The sequence below is a fragment of the Tamandua tetradactyla genome, chromosome 1, assembly GCF_023851605.1.
Source record: "Tamandua tetradactyla isolate mTamTet1 chromosome 1, mTamTet1.pri, whole genome shotgun sequence".
Lineage (NCBI taxonomy): Eukaryota > Metazoa > Chordata > Mammalia > Pilosa > Myrmecophagidae > Tamandua > Tamandua tetradactyla.
The window spans coordinates 185194103-185218022 of record NC_135327.1 but is presented as its reverse complement, the minus strand read 5'-3'; the positions used below and the strand labels follow the sequence as shown (position 1 = coordinate 185218022).

At 36.5% G+C, this 23920-nt stretch overlaps 1 protein-coding gene across 4 annotated transcripts in view; it reads right to left on the bottom strand.

Annotated features, from left to right (window-relative positions):
• Positions 1-15804, bottom strand: part of SSBP1 (single stranded DNA binding protein 1) — a 32436-nt gene extending 16632 nt beyond the window's left edge. For 2 of the 4 annotated variants that reach the window (XM_077147988.1, XM_077147979.1), the window contains exons 1-7: positions 15718-15804; positions 14989-15054; positions 11383-11443; positions 10547-10687; positions 10250-10337; positions 8664-8752; positions 5969-6039 (exon numbers count right to left, since the gene is read on the bottom strand). In XM_077147988.1, coding sequence (XP_077004103.1) covers positions 5996-6039; positions 8664-8752; positions 10250-10337; positions 10547-10687; positions 11383-11443; positions 14989-15012 — 447 coding nt within the window. In that variant the 5' untranslated portion in view covers positions 15013-15054; positions 15718-15804 and the 3' untranslated portion in view covers positions 5969-5995. The other 2 variants (XM_077147972.1, XM_077147993.1) reach the window with 2 other exon arrangements.
• Between the last annotated feature and the right edge of the window lie 8116 nt (positions 15805-23920).

Here is a 23920-nt window from a genome sequence, read left to right as displayed (position 1 = left end):
CACACACAAAAAAAGCAGAGGACGAGAGTTGGAAGGAGTACAATGGGTAAGCCTCCCAACAGAGTTCTATCTTAAGGAATTTTCCTGAAAGCACCACCAAATGACTTAAGCTTATATTCCATTGACAACTCCTAAATGCAAAGAATAGAATGTAGTTTTTTAGCTATGCACATTGCTGCCCTCAATAAAATAGGGGTTTCTCTAACTATAAAAGGTTACAATATGGTTTTCCACAACAGAAAGCTGAAATCCTGGAAAGATTTTTAAATTATCTCATAAAACTTGTTTATAATGTGTTTGCCAGGAGGAAAAAAAAAAGTCACTACTGTTAACGTCTCTTCTGATTTCAAAACACATACAATTAATAGTCTGGTGAACATTTGCTAGAAAGTCTAAATTAAACTACATTCAAAACTAAACCCATTATCTTGCCCTATCTCAAATCTACTCCCATATTTGTGTTTCCTTAATTTCAAAAACATTACTTCCACAGTTGCCCAAGCAACACCCTGAGTCGTCTTCATTGCTTTTTCTCTCACCATCAATACCTTCCAACACTAAATTCTGTGCAAGGCATGGCACAAGATCTGACACACAACTGGTACACAATTAATACTGGTTGAATTAACCTGAATACCAAATGCCCTTCACATCACCTCTACATCCCCACTCTGCTAAGCTGATTTCATCTTTCTTTCAAGACTTACTACAATAGCTTCCAAACTGCCTCCAAGCTCTCCCCTTCTAACCATTCACCCTGTCTTCTTTATTCTCTTCCTAAAGCATAATTCCAATGAGATGCCTCTGTTTAAAACTTTATATAGCTCCCCACTGCTAAAGTCCTCTGGACACTTTCAAAGTCCTTTACAATTTAGCCCAAACCCACCTTAGCATGTCTTATAAATTACTCCCTCATAAACTTTTAAGTTTCTGGATCTTTGCTCTGACTGTTTCCTCTCCTGAAAACTAACCTAACTATTGTTTTCTGTGCTCCCATAAGGCTTTATTTCTACCATTGCTAGCATACTCTTAACACTGTACCATATTTAACTGCATAGGCTTATTATCTTCCCCATTCAACCCTTATCTGAAATTCTAAACTTTCTTCAATTCAATGCAGGAATCCTGTTAAAGTCATCCCATATGTAGGACCTATATAGGTACATGGCATACAGGAGGTACCTAACTTGACTTGACTAAAAAAAAAAAAAAACTAATTGTAGGTAGTTATGAAAGATTTAAAATTGCATCTATAAAACACCACCAAAGTGGGATGTGTGCTCAATAATTTCTAGAATTTAAAAATTTTTTTTAAAAAAGGTCAAGTATAATAAATTAACTTGAGATTACTACGTTCTCTATTACATAAGGCTTGGTGAAATGGGCATAGTAACTGAAAGAATGATACATGTTTAAAATAGCTACGACAATAGTTGCCAACATGGACTGAGCACTTGTTTCAAGTACTTCATGCTATGTATGAAGAAATATTGTATTATTTCTTGTGCTCTTCACAGCAAGACTATGAAGTGGGTACTACTATTATATCCATTACTCACAGGAAAATAAAAATTAAAAACTGAAGGTTGGGAAAGTTAAGTAACTTACCTAAGCCAGCCAATTGGTGAGTAAAGAAGCAGGGATTCAAATCCAGGCTGGCAAAATCTTAACTTTAAACTATCACTATAAACCATCTTTTTTTTCAAATGACAGATGGGAGAAAAAAGCAATAAATGTCAAGATGTGAAAGTATATAGCAAAACAAGTCCCTGAAGTTCAAAGCATAGCAGAAAGCAAATGGACAAAGAAAAGACAAAAAGAGAAGTTTCATTATTGTGGCACCATGACCATTATTATGGCTACATGACCAAAAGCCTAAAAAGATATACATTATCTTTTTAAAACTTTATATAGCTCCCCACTGCTAAAGTCCTATTACAGATTTTCGAACTGGTACAAATGCAAATTAGAGGAGGGACTTCAATGCTGTAGATGCCTGCCAAAAATCTCATTCTCTAAAATGAACCCGATAAATTCTTGAATAACCTTGATAACAATTTCAACTCTTAGTAAGTAAACAAACAAAGGAGAAGACACTGTGAACTTAGTCTAACCAGGAGAGGCACTGTTTGATAAAAGTAAAGTGAGAGAAATATGCTAGGATAACCTTGTAGAGGAAAATACTGTGAATTATTTTCCTGTAAGATCATCATACTGAGAATCGGAAAGTGTGATTCAGATGTACCCTGCATGGACACTGTTCAAACTTAGCAGTGGGAGGCTGTGGGCATGCAGAGTCAGTAGGAGTGTGACAGCAGCTGGAACCATGTAGTGAGAAGAAAGCAAATGCAAACTTCACATACCTGAGTTCAAACTCCAGGCACACCTCTTATAAGCTACAAGACTTTGCAAGTTACTTAACCTCTCTCAATTTCAGTTTCCTCATCTGTAAAATGGGGATTTTATATTAGTACCTTCTTCTTAGGGCAACTGTTAAATGAGACTACACATAACCAGCACTTAGATTAGTTAGTACCTGGCACCTAGTAAGCACACAATACATATCAGCCATAATACATGTGATTATTGTTACATCTTCAGAGATTTCCCTGTAACTCATTAACTTGAGGGCTTCTTCTTATTTTTCATAATGATTTATTTGCTGTTACTCCCACCAATCTTCATAGCATAATACAAACCCTGACAGAAAAATGAGTTAACTAATCCTGCCCTCATTTCCATGTTAATGCTTCAGTTCAATCCAGCCAAACACATTTATAAGGTCCTATAATGTCGCTGTGTGAATGTGAGCTGGACAAAGGAGGAGAGGGTAGTTGGAATAAGACAACAACCTACTTCAAGAATCTCATCATCTCTTTTGAGAACAAACAGAAACTACCATTAATATCTCCTAACAGCCTCCTGAAGCTATAACCGAGTGAGCAATAACAAGTAACTCCCAAAAAAATAGTTATTTCTATCCTCAAAACAGACTCAGAAATATGCCTTTGATGTCTTTGCACAATTACTAAATATTCCAGGGATTTTCAAGAAATGGATGACTCTCAAAAATACAGTATTGGCATCAAACAGCAGATCTCACATAGGTTGGCCTTTAATGTCTGTCATCCTCAGTTGTGCATATAGTAAAAGGTAAGGAAAGTGTCCAAGCATGAGACACTGAGATGAAGATGACAGGGAAATATATATGAAAGATTAGCTTAATCACCTACAATACTGAATGAGCAGAGTAAGTCTGGCTTGGAAATAGTGGAAAGATTTTTTTCCCAAAATGAAAACAGCTTTATTTTATTTTTCTTCTTTCTTATTATAAAATATATACTAGGGGGTACAAGGGAGTTTAGTGGTAGAATTCTCGCCTGCCATGCAGGAGATCTGGGTTCAATTCTTGACCAATGCATTTCCCAAAAACAAGACAAAACAAACAAAAATTCAACAAATGGTACTATAATAACGGGATACTCACATGGAAAAATAATGAAACGTGACCCCCACCATAAATAACACACACAAAAAGTAATATATGTTAAATGCTAACAAAAATTTAAATATACAGAAGTATAAAGAATTACAGAATATCACCAATAATTACATTATCCAGAGATACTGCAAAATTCTGAGGTTTTTCCTTCCAGATGTTTCTAAGCATATGCTTACATTAATCACAACTTCTTTTTCAAGAATGAAATAACAACATATGTGCTGTTTGATATCTCTTTTCCTATTTTTCCATGTACCATACTCATCTTGCCATTTAACATGGGCACTCAAAATCAAAACGGCAGGACAGCTTTATGCAGGTTTGTTTCCTGACACCACAACAATATGATAAAGAAAAATGCAGAGGTGAAAACCTGGGACTAGAAGACCCCTGCACTCTCTTACTGCTGTCAGATTCCCCAAGTACACTCTGTGGCTAAACCAGGTTGGAAGCAGTAAAAAGTTTCTGGGCAAATGGGGCTGCCTGGGAGAGGAGGGCAGAGTTTACCCTGAAGCAGGTCTGATTTTACTTTGGTCTGCCAATATCATACATATGTTGAAGAGTCAACACTACGTATGTACTTGCTCTCTAAGCCACCTAGACTTTCAGAGACGTAGCAATAAAAGGCAATATCAGCAGGAGAAAGAATTTGGCAAAGAGACCTTTGGCTTACAGTGAACCTGCAGGACTCAGTTTTCTGGGAACTCAGAAAAAATTATTTGGGGTTGGTAATTAAGCTGTTTAATTCCTTCTAATTTTTCCACAGCACAAATTTATCACCCTGTTTAAAGAGGAATATTAGCTCCATAATTTGTCACAACTTTTAAGGAACATAAAAGTGGCTATGCTGAGGGAAGAAATAAAGAGTTGCCTAAAAGATAACTTTATTAACTTTATAATTTTGCTTAAGGTAAGGAATGTGTCATAATGGAGTGAGGACTGTATCACGAAGCAGTTTCTACTGTGTGAATTTAGAAAGTAGAATTAATACGCTAATTACTGGTCCAGCTACAGAAAAAACATTGGCTGATAAGAAAGCAACAATTTTCTAATGTTGCTGGGTTAGGAGAGGATGAAGTTAAGGACCTCCACTTTTCCTGAACCAAACTGCCCTGTAAGTATGTAAAGCTGCTCAAGGTACAGGAAATAACTTAAAAAATAAACAAAGAAATAAAATTAAAATAAAAGGTCCAGAACATAGCATGTGAATTCTGAACCTGTTAAATATGACCTACTCTACAGTTAGTACCATACTCTCAGAAGAGAGGAAAGAAAAATAGCCTGGGGTACAGAACATATAGTCTGGGACAGAAGCCAAGCTAGAGGCTGAGTGGCCTATATATAATGAAGGACTTCTGCAATTTGAACTGGAAAACCTATTCAACCTCTGGGAAACGGCACTAAACTAGCAGAAGGCAAACCTGCAAAGGACTGATTCAAACTTTACAAGGAAAAAGATGTGATGAAAAACTGAGTTTACTTAATACAAACTTAATTGGTAAATTTTTTAGTATTCTGCAATTTTCTGAATCTCAGAATACAAGTGATTGTGTATACCCAATGATCTGCCTGTAAATCAAGAGACTACATGGAAAAATAAAGGAAACTGCCACATACCTGAAATACTATCTAACCTAGAAAGGCACTGTCAAAGATTGCTAGTGCACAAAGGAGATTTCCTCAATACTTCTAGATGAAAGACTTTAAAAAGTAGAGAATAGGGGCTTATAAAGATGGAGAATAGTGGAACCAGAACCCCTGTATCACCATGTAGAGATGAACTATTTCATCCCTAGCTACATTTCCATCTTTACTACTGGTAAACTGTTCAGTAAATGCTACTAGTAAAATTGTTCAAAACACAAAAGATGTTTAGAAGATAGCTTAGTCCTGAAGCCATTTAAGTTAGACAGTAACCACTGTTCTAGCAAGCCCTTCAATTTGGGCTAAGTGTATTATCCCATTGGGATCTCACCTATCAATGTTTACTGAGTGCCTAATCTGTGCCAAGCACAGGTTAGAGTGCCAGGAATACAGAGAAGATAGAGTCCCTACCTTCGGGTCTAATGAAAGAAACAAGTAAGAAAAGCAAAGTTTACAACAGTGGAATAACTATCTGCCTGACAAATAGTGCTCCTCAATAAATACTAAGTGGCTAAATGAATATTTATATAACACAAGTGTACAACAAAACCAGGGTGCCTTTCAGAGATCATTACTCTTTTATAATACAGACAAATAAGCCTGAAAATCTTTTCTGTAGATTTATATATAGAAATCATTTCTTAATGAACAAACAACTAGTAAATACATAATAGATATGAACTACCAATTTTTATGACACCAAAAGAGGAGGGGGAACAATAATCAGGGTAAATATTATCACTCATTTTACATAAAAGAATATTTTAATTCTTGTCCTTAGAAACTACAAAGACTATACATGATTTGGAAATAAGACTGTACCAATCAATGGCCAAAGAATCATCCATTCTATGCCTTCTCTTTTGTCTGGTCACTCAGAAATATGATGTTATCTGCAAAGAAGCCAAAGTATAGGTATTATTACATGAAAAACTTTTTCTTTTTAGGTTTCATCTTTCCTCCTTAAAACATACATATTATAATGCCATTCACCAAATGTATTTTAGAGGAACAAATTCTCAAAATATATATATATAAAATAACTCTTCTTATGTTCATGAGAGGTTATATATGATAGGCATAAATGGAGCTAAAAGTTGGGCTACAGTTGCTTGGTGAACAATTCAGACTTTATTAGAAGACGTGGGATATTTCTTGCTCTCTTTTCTTGAAGAAAGTTAAAGTCTTTTCAGCAACAACTTATGAAAAAGGAAAGAATTGGTCACAAAGTTTCAGTGGCTGAGAGATTTCAAACAGAGTCAAGAGGTTATCCTGGAGGTTATTTTTATGCATTTTATAAATATCTCTTTTTAGTTTATGTCGTATTGGAATGGCTGGAGGGAAGTACCTGAAACTGTACAGCTGTGTTCCAGTACCACATTTCTTGAAGATGACTGTATAATGATATAGCTTTTACAATGTGACAGTGTAATTTGTGAAAACCTTGTGTCTGATGTTCCTTTTATCTACAATATGGACAGACGAGTAAAAAATACAGATAAAAAATAAACAGATAATAGGGGGAACAAAGGTTAAAATAAATTGAGTAGATTGAAAAAAAATAATGAAGTGAACTTGCCACATCCAAGAAAACAGCTGACAATACTTGTTGCCAATGCTCTTCTTACAATGTGTAGCTGACATTCTTCTATTAAGAAGTAAGGTTGATGTTTCCTCCCCTTGACCCTTGGAAGACCTGGGAAGGTCTTGACCAATGGAATGCAGTGGGAGAGTAGAGACACTGCATGACTTCTGAGACAATACAGCTTCCTACTGGCCCTTGCTGTCTGTGGCCACCAGGTTCAGAGGAAGCTTAGGCTACACAGAAGGGAAAGCATCAGGATATCACTGTCTTCCTAGAAGCTTGAGAAAGTTCTGAATGTAAATGAGAATGTGAAAAAACTCAGCCCGCCCTTTTAACAGAAGATCACACCCTCTTCACAGAATCCATTTCTTAGCAGCATTTGACACATTTGTTCCCTCAATTCTTCTTGAAATGTTTTATTCAATTAGCTTCCAGGACACTGTCATCTCCTTGCAGCTCATATTATCTTCTTAGACATGCTGGCTTCTTCCTTATGTTCTTCTTATGTTCCTCCTTAACCCAAGGCTCATATTTCTATTAGCCCATATGTTTTCTAACAGGCTTCTCAAACAAAACTTGTTCAAAACAGAACTTTCGGTTCCTGCAAATATGTTCCTTCTCAAGTCTTTCTCTATTCAGAAAAAAATACCACCTTCTATCCAGTTGCCTATGTCAAATTCCGTGAGCCATACTTGATTCCTGTATTCCCTACAGCACCAAAATCCAACCCTACCAGTCTTCGTATCTACCCCAAATCTTCTCACCACCCCTCATGGAGACCACACTCACCAACACTCTTGTGGTTACTTGCCTCCTTTTTTGTAATAGCATGATGGATGATGATCTCCCTTTCTGCACACTTGTACCCCTCAGTAGAATAGTCACACCATTGCTACAGTGATTTTTTTTCTAATGTAAACCAAATCATGACACATACTGCTTAAATGGCTTCCCAACAAACTTGAAATAAAATCCATGTTCCTTACTATTCTCCCTCAAACCTCTCAAGACAGTTATGGACCAGCATACCGAAGTGGATAATGGATAAATGGATGAATGAATGATATAAATAGAATAAAGTTTGGGAAGACTATCTAATCCAAGAAACAGATATTTCCTTCAGTCGTTCACCCTTAATCCACCCATATTTCATTTAATGCACTTTTTGGTTGTGTGGTTTGAGGTAGTTTTTCTTTTAATTATTAAATTTTTTACCAGAAAGTTACATAAATTATAAAACTATGGATGTTATGAAAATTTAAAATGACTTTAAAATTTAAAAGAAAAAGATGTTCATATATTCTTTTAAAAGATGATGGTATCAAATTGTTATATTTAGATTCCATTAATACATTTCAGATATGATACTTTCACACTGAAAAATCCTTTAATGTCGACTTAAAAGCAAAAATTTTTTAAACAGTACCTTAAGACAATGAAGATGGACCCTAGTAGCAATCTAGCAGCATCCTTTCATTATCTAGGAACTTAAGATGTCCAAAGCAGTACATTGGTTTCAAAATTCTTACAGAAATTCCAAAAGCTCAAAAATTCTTTTCTAAGGGGTATCTCTGCAACTTTCTTTAAGCCTTATGTGTCCATCTTTTTTGTGGTTTTGTTTTTTTGTTTAAACAAATAGAAATTATACCCCACACACACACATAAAATTACTATGTTAAGTACCTCAGAGGGTCTGAATAAATAGACACAAACTTCTAATGCCTCACATTAGTGTAAGTCTAATGAAATAGATAAATGTAGATACTCTTAGAAACCCACAAACCACACTCATAGAATTCTTCTTGTTAGTTGCCTCACAACCTCATAAATATCAGTATTCACAGCTCCAATTAAAGTCACTTATAATGCAGTCAAGCTTTTAAGGAAGGAAAGGAGAAGAAAAGAATGGCTAATATCACAAAAGCCCCTTACCAGCTATGATTGTTGTTGCCTGTCGTCTCACATTATTTTTATCTGTGTATTCACCATAGTCTATTTTTCCTTCCACATAAATTCGTGACCTGACATATACAAAATTTACAGTTTTTAGTCTGGAAATTGTAATATACTTTACAAATAAGGTCAGGAGAGATAATGAATAAGGATGAAATACGTAATCACATATAACCACATTTTTTAACGACTTCTCAAAGTTAAGAATTATACAGTATAGAAACAATGTAGAAACAGACTTGCTAAATTTAGGTAAAAAGGACAATATTTTTATCCTTGAGTTTATTGTAGTCCTTATGGATGTTTTAAAAAGAAGAGAAAAAATATTCAAACTCTTAAGCAAAAATTTTTTTAAAAGTACCTTAAGACAATGAGGTTGGAACCTAGTAGCCAATCTAGCAGCATCCTTTAAACATCTAGGAATAATTTCCAATGTATCGTTTTCCTTTACCTTTGACTTTGGACACCCTAACAGACATACTGGTTTTTTGATTTATTGATTTTTTTTATAGTAAAGATCATGACCTTATTTTCAAGGAACTTAGATTATTAGAATTCAAAATGCAGGCTTTCAGCTTCATATATCACTCAAAGTGAATTGCTAAGACTGTTTCTGCACTATCTAGAAGGCTGAACTAGAAGACAACCCATACCTACAATTTCAGCGGGTAAAAATGACTATAATGGTATGAGTTTTCAGAGTTCACCATGACCAAAAAATATAGAAAGGAGACAAAGCCAGTGAAATGATAGATACCAAAATATACATACACACACACACACACAAATTCATCAATCACCAAATCAAACTGAATAAACTGTTCCTATGTGTTTGTGTATACATATACATACACATGTACATATACACAAAGGGCAAAGCAAATACATACAAAGAAAAGGTATACAGCAATTGAAGAGAAAGAAATTTTAGTCACTGTTGAAATTATTTTTCACAAAATATTTTATTTCTATAAAACAAGTACATAAACATATTCATTATAATTAAACATACTCTTTTGCCCTTCTGTGGGTTTGGAAAAGATACTTTTTATACATAACCAATCCAAGTATCCCAAATGGGAACTACTAAGTCTACAGAAAATTATCAAACATAAAATGTGAATATTACCATAATAACTCAGTGTGTTAAGGCTTCAAACATTCCAGATTCTCTGCTAAAAACATCATGTGCATGCCAAGAAGCAAGACACCACCCTTAGGATTCCTAGCAACGGTGATAACAGAGCTTCTAAAAGCACCTAATTCAAACGGCACTTAATTCATTTTGCTTTCTAGAAGCTTCACTTGCTTCTATTTATATACATACACACGTTGTTTGTCAGAAAAGACAAATTCTTAAAAGGCCAAGGCTATCTTTTATACACCTTTGAATTAGTCACAGCACACGTCAATGTGCCTTGCATATAGTATTATGTACCTAATAAATATCTCTTGAATTAAGACAGAAAAGTAATACTCAAGGATAACCAAATCCTTGACATGAGAACATTTGTTGTTAGTTCGTTAAACCATTCATCTGTAAGAGCCCTCCTTCCTAAACTTACCCCTTTTTCACATACTGATATGCTACATCTCTGAGGCCTGGCCGGAATACTGATATCCTGTGCCATGTTGTCTTTTGACTGACATCACCTAAATCACAAGAAAAGGAATTGTCATTACAAATGCCAGCAAATAAAACAAATACCAACAGATAACATGCCCAGGTAAAGCAAATGTCACAATTTCTAAGAGATCAGAATGGAATTAAAGAAGGAAGGCACTTTCTAAAAGAATAGCTTATCTCTGATCAGACAATTTGCAACAAATGTAAAGTTAAAATCCCAGTCTTTAATACTCACCCATTTGGTATACTTCACTTTCCCCTGACCGCCACATCTCATTTGTTGCTAGGGAAAATATCGTGACTGGATTTTTTCCTTCCACCTGTCTCATGACAGGGTCCTGACCCACTCGCCCAAGTAACTGCACACGATTTAGAGCTGAAATGCAATGTGGAGATAAAATGAGTTTGAGGACCCAACACTTGAGATTTTGAGAAATATGAAGAATAGGAATAGCTACAAATACCATTTCAATATCAATCTCTGCACTAAGCAAAGCCAAAGTTCTAGAAGATCAGAAAATAAATTGAAAGGTTTAGAATAAAAGGAGGCTGGGAGGGAAAGGACATGTTGGCAAGAAATTATTCCTAGAGAAAGTAGTGTCACAGAACAGTGTAAGCTCTTTATCTTAAATTCTGTTGTAAAAAACTTTTTAAAAATACTACTTGTATGGTTAAAAGAACAAATCTAACACCTGAAAATCTTTATAAATACAAGGGACAATAAATATATCTGTGAAATGATAGTTTTCATAAACTATCACTATCTTGCCTAACAGTTCATAACCATAGAAGAGTTAGATTGCCATATATGATTCAAGGAATTTCTTATGGTAGGAAAGCGACACAAGTGAGTAGTAATTGATGAAGGAAAGGTCCAATTTATGCTAAGTTTCTGTAACCTTATGAAGCAAGGCCAGGATTTAGAGAGCAAATATGAATCCAAGGCATGATGATTAACAGTTTCTAACCCAATAACCCAATAAGTATGCCTCTTCTGTGTCACACTTAAGAGTATTAGCACATTAATATAAATAACATATTTTAAAATTGGGAATTTTACAAGCTACTTACATCTTTCAAGAACCAAACTGCTAGCTACTTCAGACTCATGTCTCACAAACTGATGAAGTACCTAAAGTGGAACAAATGAGTATCGAGGCTTTAATTTTTTAGGAGCTCAGATTCAGTCACCATTTAGTAAGTAACCCCTATAGCATACATTCACAAGAGAGGAATGATCTTCCCACGTTCTCCCAACATACACCACCAGAAAAAACTAAACACTTGAAGAGTAGCCTACTTTAAAAGCCCAAAGGTACAAAAGATGTACACAGAGCATGCCCCCAGAAAGTTAATTTATAGTCTTTCCTATATCTCTTGTGGCAACCTTCCTGATTATGGCTCTTTTGTGTTTGCATAAAAAAGGTAAATTCAGTGATCTGGAACAGTGATTATAAATCCAATCTGTACTTAAGAATCACTGTTGGGCGGGCCACGGTGGCTCAGCAGGTAAGAATGCTTGCCTGCCATGTCCGAGGACCCGGGTTCGTTTCCCGGTGCCTGCCCATGTAATTATAAATAAATAAATAAATAAAAACAACCAATGGGTAAAACATAGATATCTTTAAAAAAAAAAAAAGAATCACTGTTAAGTAGAAAAAAATCAGCTTTCATTAGCAGGAAACACTAACAGGAAGAAGTAAAAGGTGCTCAATAGAGTAGACAAATCTTACTTTTTTGAATATAAATACTGGTGTATTATTACTATATTTTGTTACAGGAGACTTTGGAAACCAGTTAACTTAGATTTACCTCAAGTGGGTACAGATTTAGTCCGTCATTAGACCAAAGAAGAGTAGAAAGAAATCAATGCTTTATAAGCAATACCTTAAGAAACAGATTCATTACTAACATCCAGAGCAATTACCAACACTGTTAGAATGTGATAAAATAAGTATAACACCAGTCATTACCTATGCCTCACTGTCAGCCATAAACAGATTAGAGATTGAGGCAGTTAGTTTAAACACCAACAAAACAACACAATCCTTAACATAAATGACTTTCTGCAATGGCAATAGGCACAGGTGCCAAAGTTAGACTCCCCATGAATAAAACCTATAGAAACTATACTCTGCTCTTCTTTGTTATCCCTCAGAACTCACAAGGAATTCAGAGATACCTCAAATATGGTTAACCTAAAGAAAGCCATTAAAAAGTGAGCAGATACCCAGCAATGGTATTGCTGGGTCGTATGGCAATTCTATATTCAGCTTTTTGAGGAAACAGACGAGTGGCTCAACAAACTGTGGTATATACATATGATGGAATATTATGCAGCTTTAAGACAGAATAAACTTATGAAGCATGTAATAACATGGATGGACCTAGAGAACATTATGCTGAGTAAGTTTAGCCAAAAACTAAAGGACAAATACTGTATGGTCCCACTGATGTGAACCGACATTTGAGAATAAACTTGGAATATGTCATTGGTAACAGAGTCCAGCAGGAGTTAGAAACAGGGTAAGATACTGGGTAATTGGACCTGAAGGGATATAGACTGTGCAACAGGACTAGATACAAAAACTCAAAAATGGACAGCATAATAACACCTAATTGTAAAGTAATCATGTTAAAACACTGAATGAAGCTGCATCTGAGATACAGGTTTTTTTTTTTGTCTGTCGGTTTGTTTGTTTGTCTTTTTTTTTTGTACTATTATTTTTATTTTTTTTCTCTGTATTAACATTCTATATCTTTTTCTGTTGTTTTGCTAGTTCTTCTTCTAAATCGATGCAAATGTACTAAGAAATGATGATCATGCATCTATGTGATGATGTTAAGAATTACTGATTGCATACGTAGAATGGAATGATTTCTAAATGTTGGGTTAATTTCTTTTTTTTTTTCTTTAATTAAAAAAAAAGAATTAATGGCATTCTAAATAAAGCTCAAACATAAGGCAAAAAAAAAAGTGAGCAGAAAGATGATAGATAGTATCTGTATTACAAAGTTCTTGTAAGAATTAAACAGCTTATGTAGTAAGTTAAACTGAGTAGAAGAGTTCTATAAATATTTGTCAGAAAATGCATGCTTTCAACAAACCACAGAAACTAATCTATGATAAATAAATTGGTTCTCTGATAAAGGACAAAGGCATGGCTATGTCAGGTCGTCAGAGAAGGGTAATGAGGGCCACATAATAGCTGTGCTTAATAACAGTTATCATTACTGAATACCAGTTAAATGCTTGATCTATTATCAGTTAATCTTACAAAGAAATTAATGAACTATGTAAACTATCCCCATTTTAGAAGTACGGATACTATAACTCAGAGAGATTGAGTAACTTGCCCAAGATCCTATCACAAATAAGTGGCAAAGTCATAACTAGACCCCACGGCTGCCTTGACACCAAAGCTGCTGATTTTCCTACTGCCCTACACGCCTCCTTAAAAACATTCTGCTCAAGGACTACCACCAAAATTTGAGTACACGTCACTGAAAATTACTACTGGATTCAGAGTTCAGAGAACTAACCATTAAAACAGAGAAATATGTTTAAGGTGGCAGTTCTGCTAATATAAAAAGGAACAGCCCACCAATCAAATGTATACCTGGAGCAGTCTTGGCTATGTAATCCCATTACTAAGTATTGTGGCAGAGGGTGGGCAAGAAAATGAAGATGTGAGTTATGACATACTATAAAATCAAACTGGTAACCAATTCCTGTGTCATGATTCTACAAATGTAAACTAATTTGAATGCTTAGGTGAGCCAGGGCTCATAAATCTTACAAAATAACAAGTCCCGTTTGGGGCACACAAAATCAAGACCTGGTGGAGAAGCAAAAATAAGGAAAGGATTATTTAGCTTGGATAACTTTTTAAATTAGACATTTAACGCTGATATTTGGTTTTAAAGACAAACTTACTGCTGTATAAGCAGTAGTAAATTTTCCACACTTCATATTTCAAAACATAAAAAAGCATGTTAAAAGTATGTACTGGATAAAGCGCAGACACAAGAACAGAAGGTCAATTCTAGTGGGGTGGGGGCCATGAGGAAAGATTTCATAGAGGCACTGATATTCATTAGTCTAACAGGCCAGAGAGAAGGAAAGAGATGTTAAAAGGTGTTTAGAATCTAAAGAACTTGGTGCCCAGATGTGGTAAGTAAGAAAAAGAGTAGCCTAGGATGGTTCAAAGCTGGCTAGGGTGACTGGATAAATGAGCAACTAGACTGGGAAGAATGAGAAAGAATTACATTTTGGTCATACTGAATTTATGGTGAAGGTGAGACTTGAGGTGCTGTGTTTAGAGCAGGAAGGTGGGGGATGAGGAGAAGTGACACAGGGGATAGATAGTAAAGAAAGAAATCACACTCCCTATAAAAAAAAAGACCTTAATGTCACTCTAAAATTAATTTAAATACAAGTAACACACGTTTTAAAAAGTAATGATTCCTATTATAGATGAGAATAAATTTTAGGCTTTTTTCGTTGTTTTAATCAACATTAAACGGGCAAAATTAGTCCCCAACCTCCTATGTCAAATTAGTGCAAATCAAGAGGGTGGGTGGACTCAAAGGTCTTTGCACTTGCAATTGAAATCCTGAAGAAATCACTATAATTGGCAATAACACATCCCAGCACTAATACGGAAACGTGATTACCTGTAATACACGTCTTCGAAACATGGCTTCTATTTTCTTTTCTTACAATCTAATATTTAGTCTTTCCTGAAGGAAAAAAAAAAAAAGACAAATTAAACAGCACTTCTTAGAGCAAAAGCACGAGTTACTAGTCCTAAATTCCTGATTTTTATGCGTTCAGACTTGAAACCCTAACATCAACATCCCTGCACAGCAGACGAGAAGAATCGACCCCCTCCAAACAAACAAAACCCTCACTCTTGCATGCTTCTTCTTGAGATTTTCAGATCCCCCTTAACTCTCTATTCCTCCAACACACGGGGAAAAAAATCTGACTCAGCTATTCCCATTTCAAATCCATGTATTCTCTCAAATTTCATTCAAATACGAGCTCCCTTAGGGCAGAGATTTTTGTCTGATTTATTCACTGCCATCAAGCTCCTAAAACAGTTTCAAACACACAGTAAGCGCTCGATATATAAGAATGTCCTCGATGGACAAACACGACACCAGTTGCAAAAATAACTACCTCCATCTTGTTAGCAAAGACCAAGCAAAGCCAGAGACCCCAGGGGTCCCCAGTTTTCCCTCCCGGATTGGCGAGCGCCCTGTCCCAGATGTGGCGCTCCCAACCAACGATACAAGGTGGATGAAAGACTGGGGGAAACGCATAATCCTCCAAACGAGTGAAAAGAGACGGGCCAGACACGGTACAACAATATCTCGCATCAGACTCCAATCTATACACACCGCACAAGAGCATCGGTTCGTCACCAGAGACGCCCCAGCCGTACACGCACCAGCCAGAGAAACAGTTCCGGGTGAAACGATGACACGCGGACCACGCAAGGGAGGGGAGTACGCGGCGTGTGACGTAAGAGGCTGTCCTCAGCACCATGGGAAACGCGTCCAATTAGGAGCTCCGAGAGTCGCTAAATCAGCGCCGCGGGGTAGTAATTTGAGGTGGTTTTAAGTTTCTAAATCAAAAGAAATTATTTGATGAGATTCCTAGCCGGGTCTCAGAAGGAATGAAATAGAAGAAACAGAGCACTGCTCCGCACCTGGGGAAAACCTGAGCGGTACAGGTCTCCAAAAACATTAAGAACACTAGAAAAAGAACTGAGTACAGAAAGGGCTAAGGAGTGCAAAATGTAAGAGAATTTCAACGCAGAATTTTTAAAAAATCAAAATTGAGGCAAAAAATTAATGGAGAAAAATATTAAAATTTTACACTAAAACAGGATAGGTAATAATACTTTGCCAAACCTTAAAATCTGAGACACACGAAAAAATGCAAACATTAAAACCTGAGACACACGCACACAAAAAATACATGTTTTTATGTATTTTTAATGATTTTTCACATTAAAGTAGTTTGAATATTAAAATTTTAAAATTGTATTATTTTAAATTTAATTATTTTATTTATATCCAAAGTAGAATTCGTTAATTTTACTTTCTGACTGTAATCCAAGTAAATTTACCAATAATATTTTCAAAAATATATCTTTACTTGTTTTCCAATTAACATAATTGCCATGTCTGGCAATATTTTTGAACAAGTAACGATCTTAATTTTTAATTAACGTTTTCCATTTATTTTAATTTTTAAAAAATATTGTTAATGTATCACTAATCTTGATTCCTGAATTTATTGGTGTCCGTTAAATTTTGTCTCACTCGCACAGATATTGGCTCTGGTAGAGAAGATGGGTATATGGAGCCCCATGAAATCCAGGCCAGAGGATACTGTCTACTGTTTCTTCCCTCAAAATCATTATAAGGTCCCTACTTAAACCCTCTAATGGCTTATTCTTGCTCTTAAGGTTAATAAGGAACCTACAATTGAACTTTTAAAAGTCTCTCAGGGCTATAGTCACTCAGAACTAGGAAGCCAAACCAAGAACCTAATAGCAGTCACAGTACCTATAAATTTGTGTGAATTACTCTTTCTTGGTGTTCCCAAGGTATTATAAAGTTCCTGTGCTTCCTAGGAGGTAGTCTTTTTTACTGACTGACCTCTAAGGCTAGGAACTCTAGAGGTAGGTACCAGACTGCTTTCTCCAGAAGGGTTTTGTAAGCCTTAGCCCCACAAAGTCAACTTTAGTTCCTTAAGAGTGTTTGGCCAGAAACCCAGAAACTTGGGAAGCTCCAGGACACAACCCTCCCACTTAAATAACTATCAAATGGTCAGAAACTATCTAAAACAACTGTTTTGAAACATCAGAAGCCAGAATAACATTGTACAGCACCCAGGGAAGAATGGAAGAAGAGGCAGATAAATTATGGTAAAGAACTGTATTTTAGTTTGTTAATGCTGCAGGAAATGCAATATGCCAGAAATGGTTTGGCTTTTATAAAGGAATTTATTAACTTACAAGTTTACTGTCCTAAGGCCATCAAAATATCCACACTAAGGTATCCAGGGAAAAATACTTTGACCCCAGAAAGGGCTGGTGACAGTTTCTCCATCAGCTGGGAAGTCATGCTGCTGACATCTGTTGGTTCTTTGGCTTCTGGTTTCCTACAGCTTCCCTGGGGGTGTTTTCTTTTTGCCTCTACAAATGTCTCTGTCTGTGTCAGCTCTGAAGCTTTTCCCAAAATGGTGCCCTCTTAAAGGTCTTTAGTAAGCAGATTAAGACACACCCTGAATTGGTGGAGACACATCTCTATGAAAACCACATAATCAGAAGGCCCCACCCATAATTGGGTGTGTCACAAACCCATAGAAACAACTTAATAAAAAAGATCCCACCCAATAATATTGAATCAGAACTAAAAACATGGCTTTTCTGGGTTATGCAACAGTTTCAAACCAGCACAAACTGTAAGTGTCCATCCCCACTCTTGCATCAAGCCACCTTGGGGTTCAGTCCCTAGGTAGCTGCTGGTGACAGAAAGGTACACAAAAACTGTTCTCCAAGAACTGAGGTGGACAGGGTCAATCATCAGTCATGGCTTTTGATTAGTGAATTCCAATCACTGGGTCTCAGTTCATTGAGACCAAATATTGTTTCAACCAAAGGGCAGCAGCAACCATTGTTTCAACCCTCCCCAGAAAGGGATAGAGGCGGTGAAGATTTAAGCATGCAGTGCTTTCTTAGGGATGCAGGGAACAGTTAGCTGAAGAACTACATTTGCTGGATACACCAAGAAATTTCAGCTTAGGAGGGCTGCCAGAAAAACTTTTGGCACCCTTCCTGATCCCCTCCCCAGGGCACTTTGTGGTTGATCTTCACCCCTTTAATCCCCTTAGTGGGTCTCCTTATGGCTGAGAAAGACTGATGTGGCAAAGTCTTCTTCAGAGTGAACCTGTTTTAGTTTGCTAAAGCTACCAGAGTACAATACACCAGAAATGAATCAGCTTTTATAAAGGAGACATTACGTTAAAGACTTACAGTTCTAAGACCTTAAAAATGTCCAAACTAAGGCATCCATAGAAAGATACTGTGTTGGTTTGTTAAAGCTGCCAGAATGCAATATACCAGAAGTGGAATGGCCTTTAAAAAGGGTATTTATTAATTACAATAAATATAGAAAATTAGGCATCCAGGGAAAGATACTTTGACTAAAGGAAAGCCTATGTGTACAGAACACCTCTGTCAGCTGGGAAGACACATCTGCTGGGGTCTTTGGCTTCTGGTTTCAAACAGCTTCCCCAGGGGCATTTACTTTCTGCATCTCCAAGCATCTGGGTCTCATGTTGGCTATGTCGGCCTAGTCTGCCCTCTCCAAAATGTTTCCTCTTTTAAAGAACCCCAGTAAACTAATCAAGACACAGCTTAAATGGCCATAGCCACAGGTCCATCTAATCAAAAGGTCACACCTGCAATTGAGTGGATCATATCTCCATAGAGGCAATCTGATCAAAGGGTCCCACCTCACAATATTAAATATGTATTAGAACAGCAAGGCTTTTCTGCGGCACATCATTTCAAACCAGCACAGATACCTTAACTCCAAAGAAAGGCCAATGTCTGTCAAATAGGAAGGCACATGACTGGCATCTGCTGGGCCTTGTTCCTGATTCCATTGCTTCCAGCTTCTGATTCCAATGGCTTCCTCCCTAAGTGTCTGTGGGTCCTCGCTTAGCTGCTCCAGGGCAAAACTCTGGGTTTGGTTTAGCATCTATTGGAGCTGACTATTTTTTTCTCTTCTGTTTCTATTTCTCTGGGTCCTTGCTTAACACCTAGGCTTTATCTGTCTCAATCTCCAAATGTCCATGTTTGAGTTTTCTAAAAAAAAAAAGTTTCCCCTTTTAAAGGACTCCAATAAACTAATCAATACTCACCTTAAGTGGGCAGGGCCACACCTCTGTGGAAACCTAATAAAAAGGTCACTCCACAATTGGAAGTGTCACATCTCCATGGAAACAACCTAAGAAAAGGTCCCACCCTAAGCAATAGGTCTGGTACCACAAGATTGGATTAGGATTAAAAAACCATGGTTTTTCTGGAAAACATAACAGTTTCTAACCAGCAAACCCTCCTTCCAGAATTTGCCCTCCAGGCAGAAGCAGTTTGAGACCAGGAAAGGAATGTGAAAAACTATAGAAGTAGAGTCTGTAATTAAGGCCTGCCAGCATCAAATAATGGGGAGAAGAAGGTCTGTATTCTGGGAAAGAGAGGGGTCAAAAAAACTCCTGTAAACAGAGAAGTCCAAAATAACTAATAAGCAAAAGCCCAAGACAATAAAGAGGCCTAAAAAAACAGGGAAAAACCCTGTCCGCTGCATTTGCCTTGGGAAGACCTTCTGTCTAGGCGAGCTGGAAAAAAATCCCTTCCTTGTCACCACCTGGTTATAAAATAAGAAACAGACAACCCAGTGAGTAATCCCAGAGTTAACATTTTACTTTTTTTTTTTTTTTTGCACGTGGGCAAGCACCAGGAATCGAACCTGGATCTCCAGCATAGCAGATGAGAATTCTGCCACTGAGCCACCATCACGCCGCAAGTTAACATTTTAAAATATTAAAATATACATTTTGCAACATAAGAGTGCAAGGCAAACAAGGAGAGTAAATGGTGGCCCATCCAAAGGAAGAGGATAACAATACAGAAAACATCAAAGAGGATGAGAATGTGGACATACCAAACAAAATCTTTAAAAAACTGATCTTAAAAATAACAAGGAAATGAAGAAAGATACAGAGAAAGAACCGAAGAATATCAGGAAAACAATGAAAGAGCAATATGAACATCTAAATAAAGAGAAAGAAAATTTTTAAAGGGACCAAACAGAACTTCAGGAGTTGAAGAGCATAATAACTGAAATGAAAAATACTCAGAAGGGCTTCAAGAACAGAATGGACTGGCAGAATAATGAATCAGTGAACTTAAAGACAAAATGCTTGAAATGAGTCAGGCTGAGGAGCAGAAAGAAAAAAGAAATATTAAAAGGGAAAATAGCCTGAGATAGCTATGAGATGCCATCAGTTGCACAAATATATGCATTATGGGAGTCCCAAAAAAAGGAAGAGAGAGGGGCAGAGGAATAGTCAAAGAAATAATGGCAGAGAACTTCCAAAACTTAGCAAAAGTCATGAATATGCACATCCAAGAAGCTCAGAGAACAGCAAATAGAATAAACTTGAAGAAAAATACACCCCATCATGTATCTATTATACTGTCATTTGCAGAGGACAATGAGTGAGTTTGGAAAGCTGCAAGAGAAAAGCAACATGTTACAAAAAGAGAGTCCCAATTAGATTGAATCTCGATCTCTCAGCAGAAACCATGGAGGCAAGAAGGTAGTGCGGATTGAAATACTTAAATCACTGAAAGAAAACTGCCAGCCAAGAATTTTATATCTGGCAAGACTGTCTTTTAATTCTGAGAGTGAGATTAGAACATTCTCAGATAAACAAAAACAAAGAGTTCATCACCAGTAAACTGACCCTAAAAGCAATGCTAAAGCAAATTCTTCAGACTGAAGGGACAGTGGTTCAAAGCACTTTGAAGTCCTTCAGTAAAGGTGACCATTCAGGTAATTATAAATGCCAGTATTATTGTATTATACTGTGTTATATTGTATCATTTGGTATGTAACGCCACTACTTAATTCCTACAGATGCTATACTTAAAAAAAAGTGAATGCATAAAAATTAACCATAAATCTAGGTTTTTGAACACACAATGAACAAAGATATAAGTGGTAACAAGTACAAAAAAAATGGTTGGGGAACAGAGGGGTATAGGAAAAGTATATGTGTGTATTATTGAAGTTTAATTGGTTTGCCAGTTTGAATCTGTGGTGGACCTCTGAAAAGCCGTGTCCTTTAATCCTCATTCAGTATCGCTGCCTGGGAGCATTTTATTGTTCTCATGGAGATGTGACCCACCCAATTGTGGGTGGTAACTTTTGACTAGATGGCTTCCATGGAGTTGTGACTCCACTCATTCCAGTTGGGTCTTGATTAATTTACTGGAATCCTTTTAAAAAAAGAAGGATTTTGGAGAGAATCCCTTCGTAGAACCCTAAGAATGACAAGAGTCCATGGAGCCAGAGACCTTTGGAACTGACAAAGGAAAACGTCCCCAGGGGAGCTTCATGAAACAAGAAGCCTGGAGAGATATCCAGCAGACATCACCATGTTCTCCATGTGCCTTTCCACTTGAGAGACAAACCCTGAACTCCATTGGTCTTTCTTGAATGAAGGTAACCTCTTGTTGGTGCCTTAATTTGGATATTTTCATAGACTTGCTTTAATTTGGACATTCTCATGACCTTAGAATTGTAAACTAGCAAATTAATAAATTTCCCCTTTTAAAAGCCATTCTGTTTCTGGTATATTGCATTCTGGTAGCTAGCAAGCTAGAATAGCTCATATTAAGCCAAATTATGATTGCTATACAATCAGGATGAGAAGCTTTTTTTTATTAATTTTTTTATTTTTTAATACCAAAAACACCAAACAAATGCAAACATTCGTAACTTTTGATCATTCCATTCTACATATATAATCAGTAATTCACAATATCATCACATAGTTGCATATTCATCATCATGATCATTTCTTGGAACATTCGCATCTATTCAGAAAAAGAAATAAAAAGAAAACAGAAAAAAGTTCATACATACCATTACCCCCACCCCTCCCCCTCACCGATCACCAGCATGTCACTCTAAATTTATTTTAACATTTGTTCCCCCTATCATTCATCTTTATTCCATATGTTTTACTCATCTGTTGATAAGGCAGATAAAAGGAGCATTAGACACAAGGTTTTCACAATCACACAGTCACATTGTGAAAGCTATATCATTATACAATCATCTTCAAGAAACATGGTTACTGGAACACAGCTCCACATTTTCAGGCAGTTCCCTCCAGCCTCTCCACTACATCTTGACTAAAACGGTGGTATCTATTTAATGCATAAGAATAACCTCCAGGATAACCTCTTGACTCTGTTTGGAATCTCTCAGCTATTGACACTTAATTTGTCTCATTTCACTCTTCCCCCCTTTAGGTTAAGAAGGTTTTCTCAATCCCTTGATGCTGAGTCTCAGCTCATTCCAGGATTTCTGTCCCATGTTGCCAGGAAGTTCCACACCCCTGGGAGACATGTCCCACATGGACAGGGGGAGAGTGGTGAGTTTGCTTGTTGTGTTGGCTGGAGAGAGGGGTCACATCTGAGCAACAAAAGAGGTTCTCTCGGGGGTGACTCTTAGCTAATTTTAAGTAGGCTTGACCTATCCTTGTGGGGTTAAGTTCCATGTGAACAAACCCCAAGATTGGGGGCTCAGCCTATAGCTTTGATTGTCCACACTGCTTGTGAGAATATCAAAAATTCAACTTGGGGAAGTTGAATTTTCCCCCGTATATCCAGATAGAATTTAGAAGGTCTACAATATGGTTCAACACAAAAAAAGTAAATAAATATAAAAGTAAGCATTAATAGAAGTTAAGGATGGAAAAAAAAGCATAAGACTTATAAAGGCTAAACAGGAAAATGGCAGAAGAAAGTCCTGTATTATCAGTAGTGACTTGAAATGTAAATAGATTAAACTCTCCAGTCAAAAAGCAGAGATTTCAGAATGGATAAAAAAGTATGACCCAACTATATGCTATCTGCAAAAGACTCACCTTAAAGTCAAAGATACAAATAAATTGAAAGTTAAAGGATAGGAAAATAATATATCACAAATAAGTTGAAGGTTAAAGGATAGGAAAATAATATATCGAGCAGGTAGTAACCAAAAGAGAGCTGGGGTGGCCCTACTAATGCCATATAAAATAGACTAAGTCAAAAGCAGTTACAGGGTCAAAGATGGTCACTGTATATGGATAAAGGCAGCAATTCAACAGGAAGATGTAACAATTATAAACATATAAGTACCTAACAGCAGAGCTGCAAAATATATGCAAATACTGAAGGGTATAATTGATGGTTCTACACTAATAGTAGGAGAATTTAACACAGCACTTTGAATAATGGACATAACATCTAGTCAGAAGGAAGCACAGGACTTGAGTGATACACTAAACCAACTAGACCTAACTGACATATACAAACACTATACCCAATGAATAAAGAATGCACATTCTTCTTGAGTGCACATGGGTCATTATCTAGGAAAGACCATATGTTGGGTCACAAAACAAGTTCAATAAATTCAAAAATAATGAAATCATAGAATGTATATTCTCTGACCACAATGGAAAGAAGCTAGAAATCAGTAACAGAGGGAGAAATGGAAAATTCACAACTATGTAGAAATTAAATAACATAGTTTTAAACAACCAATGAGTTAAAGTGGAAATCAGAAGCAAAATTAGGAAATATCTTGAGGAAAATTAAAATGAAAGTACAACATAACAAAAGTTACGGGATGCAGTGAAGGAAGTGCCAAGAAGGAAATTTATAGTTCTACATGCTTAGATTTAAAAAAAAGACTTCAGATCAGAGACCTAACCTCACAGCTGTAAAAACTAGAAAAAGAGGAGCAA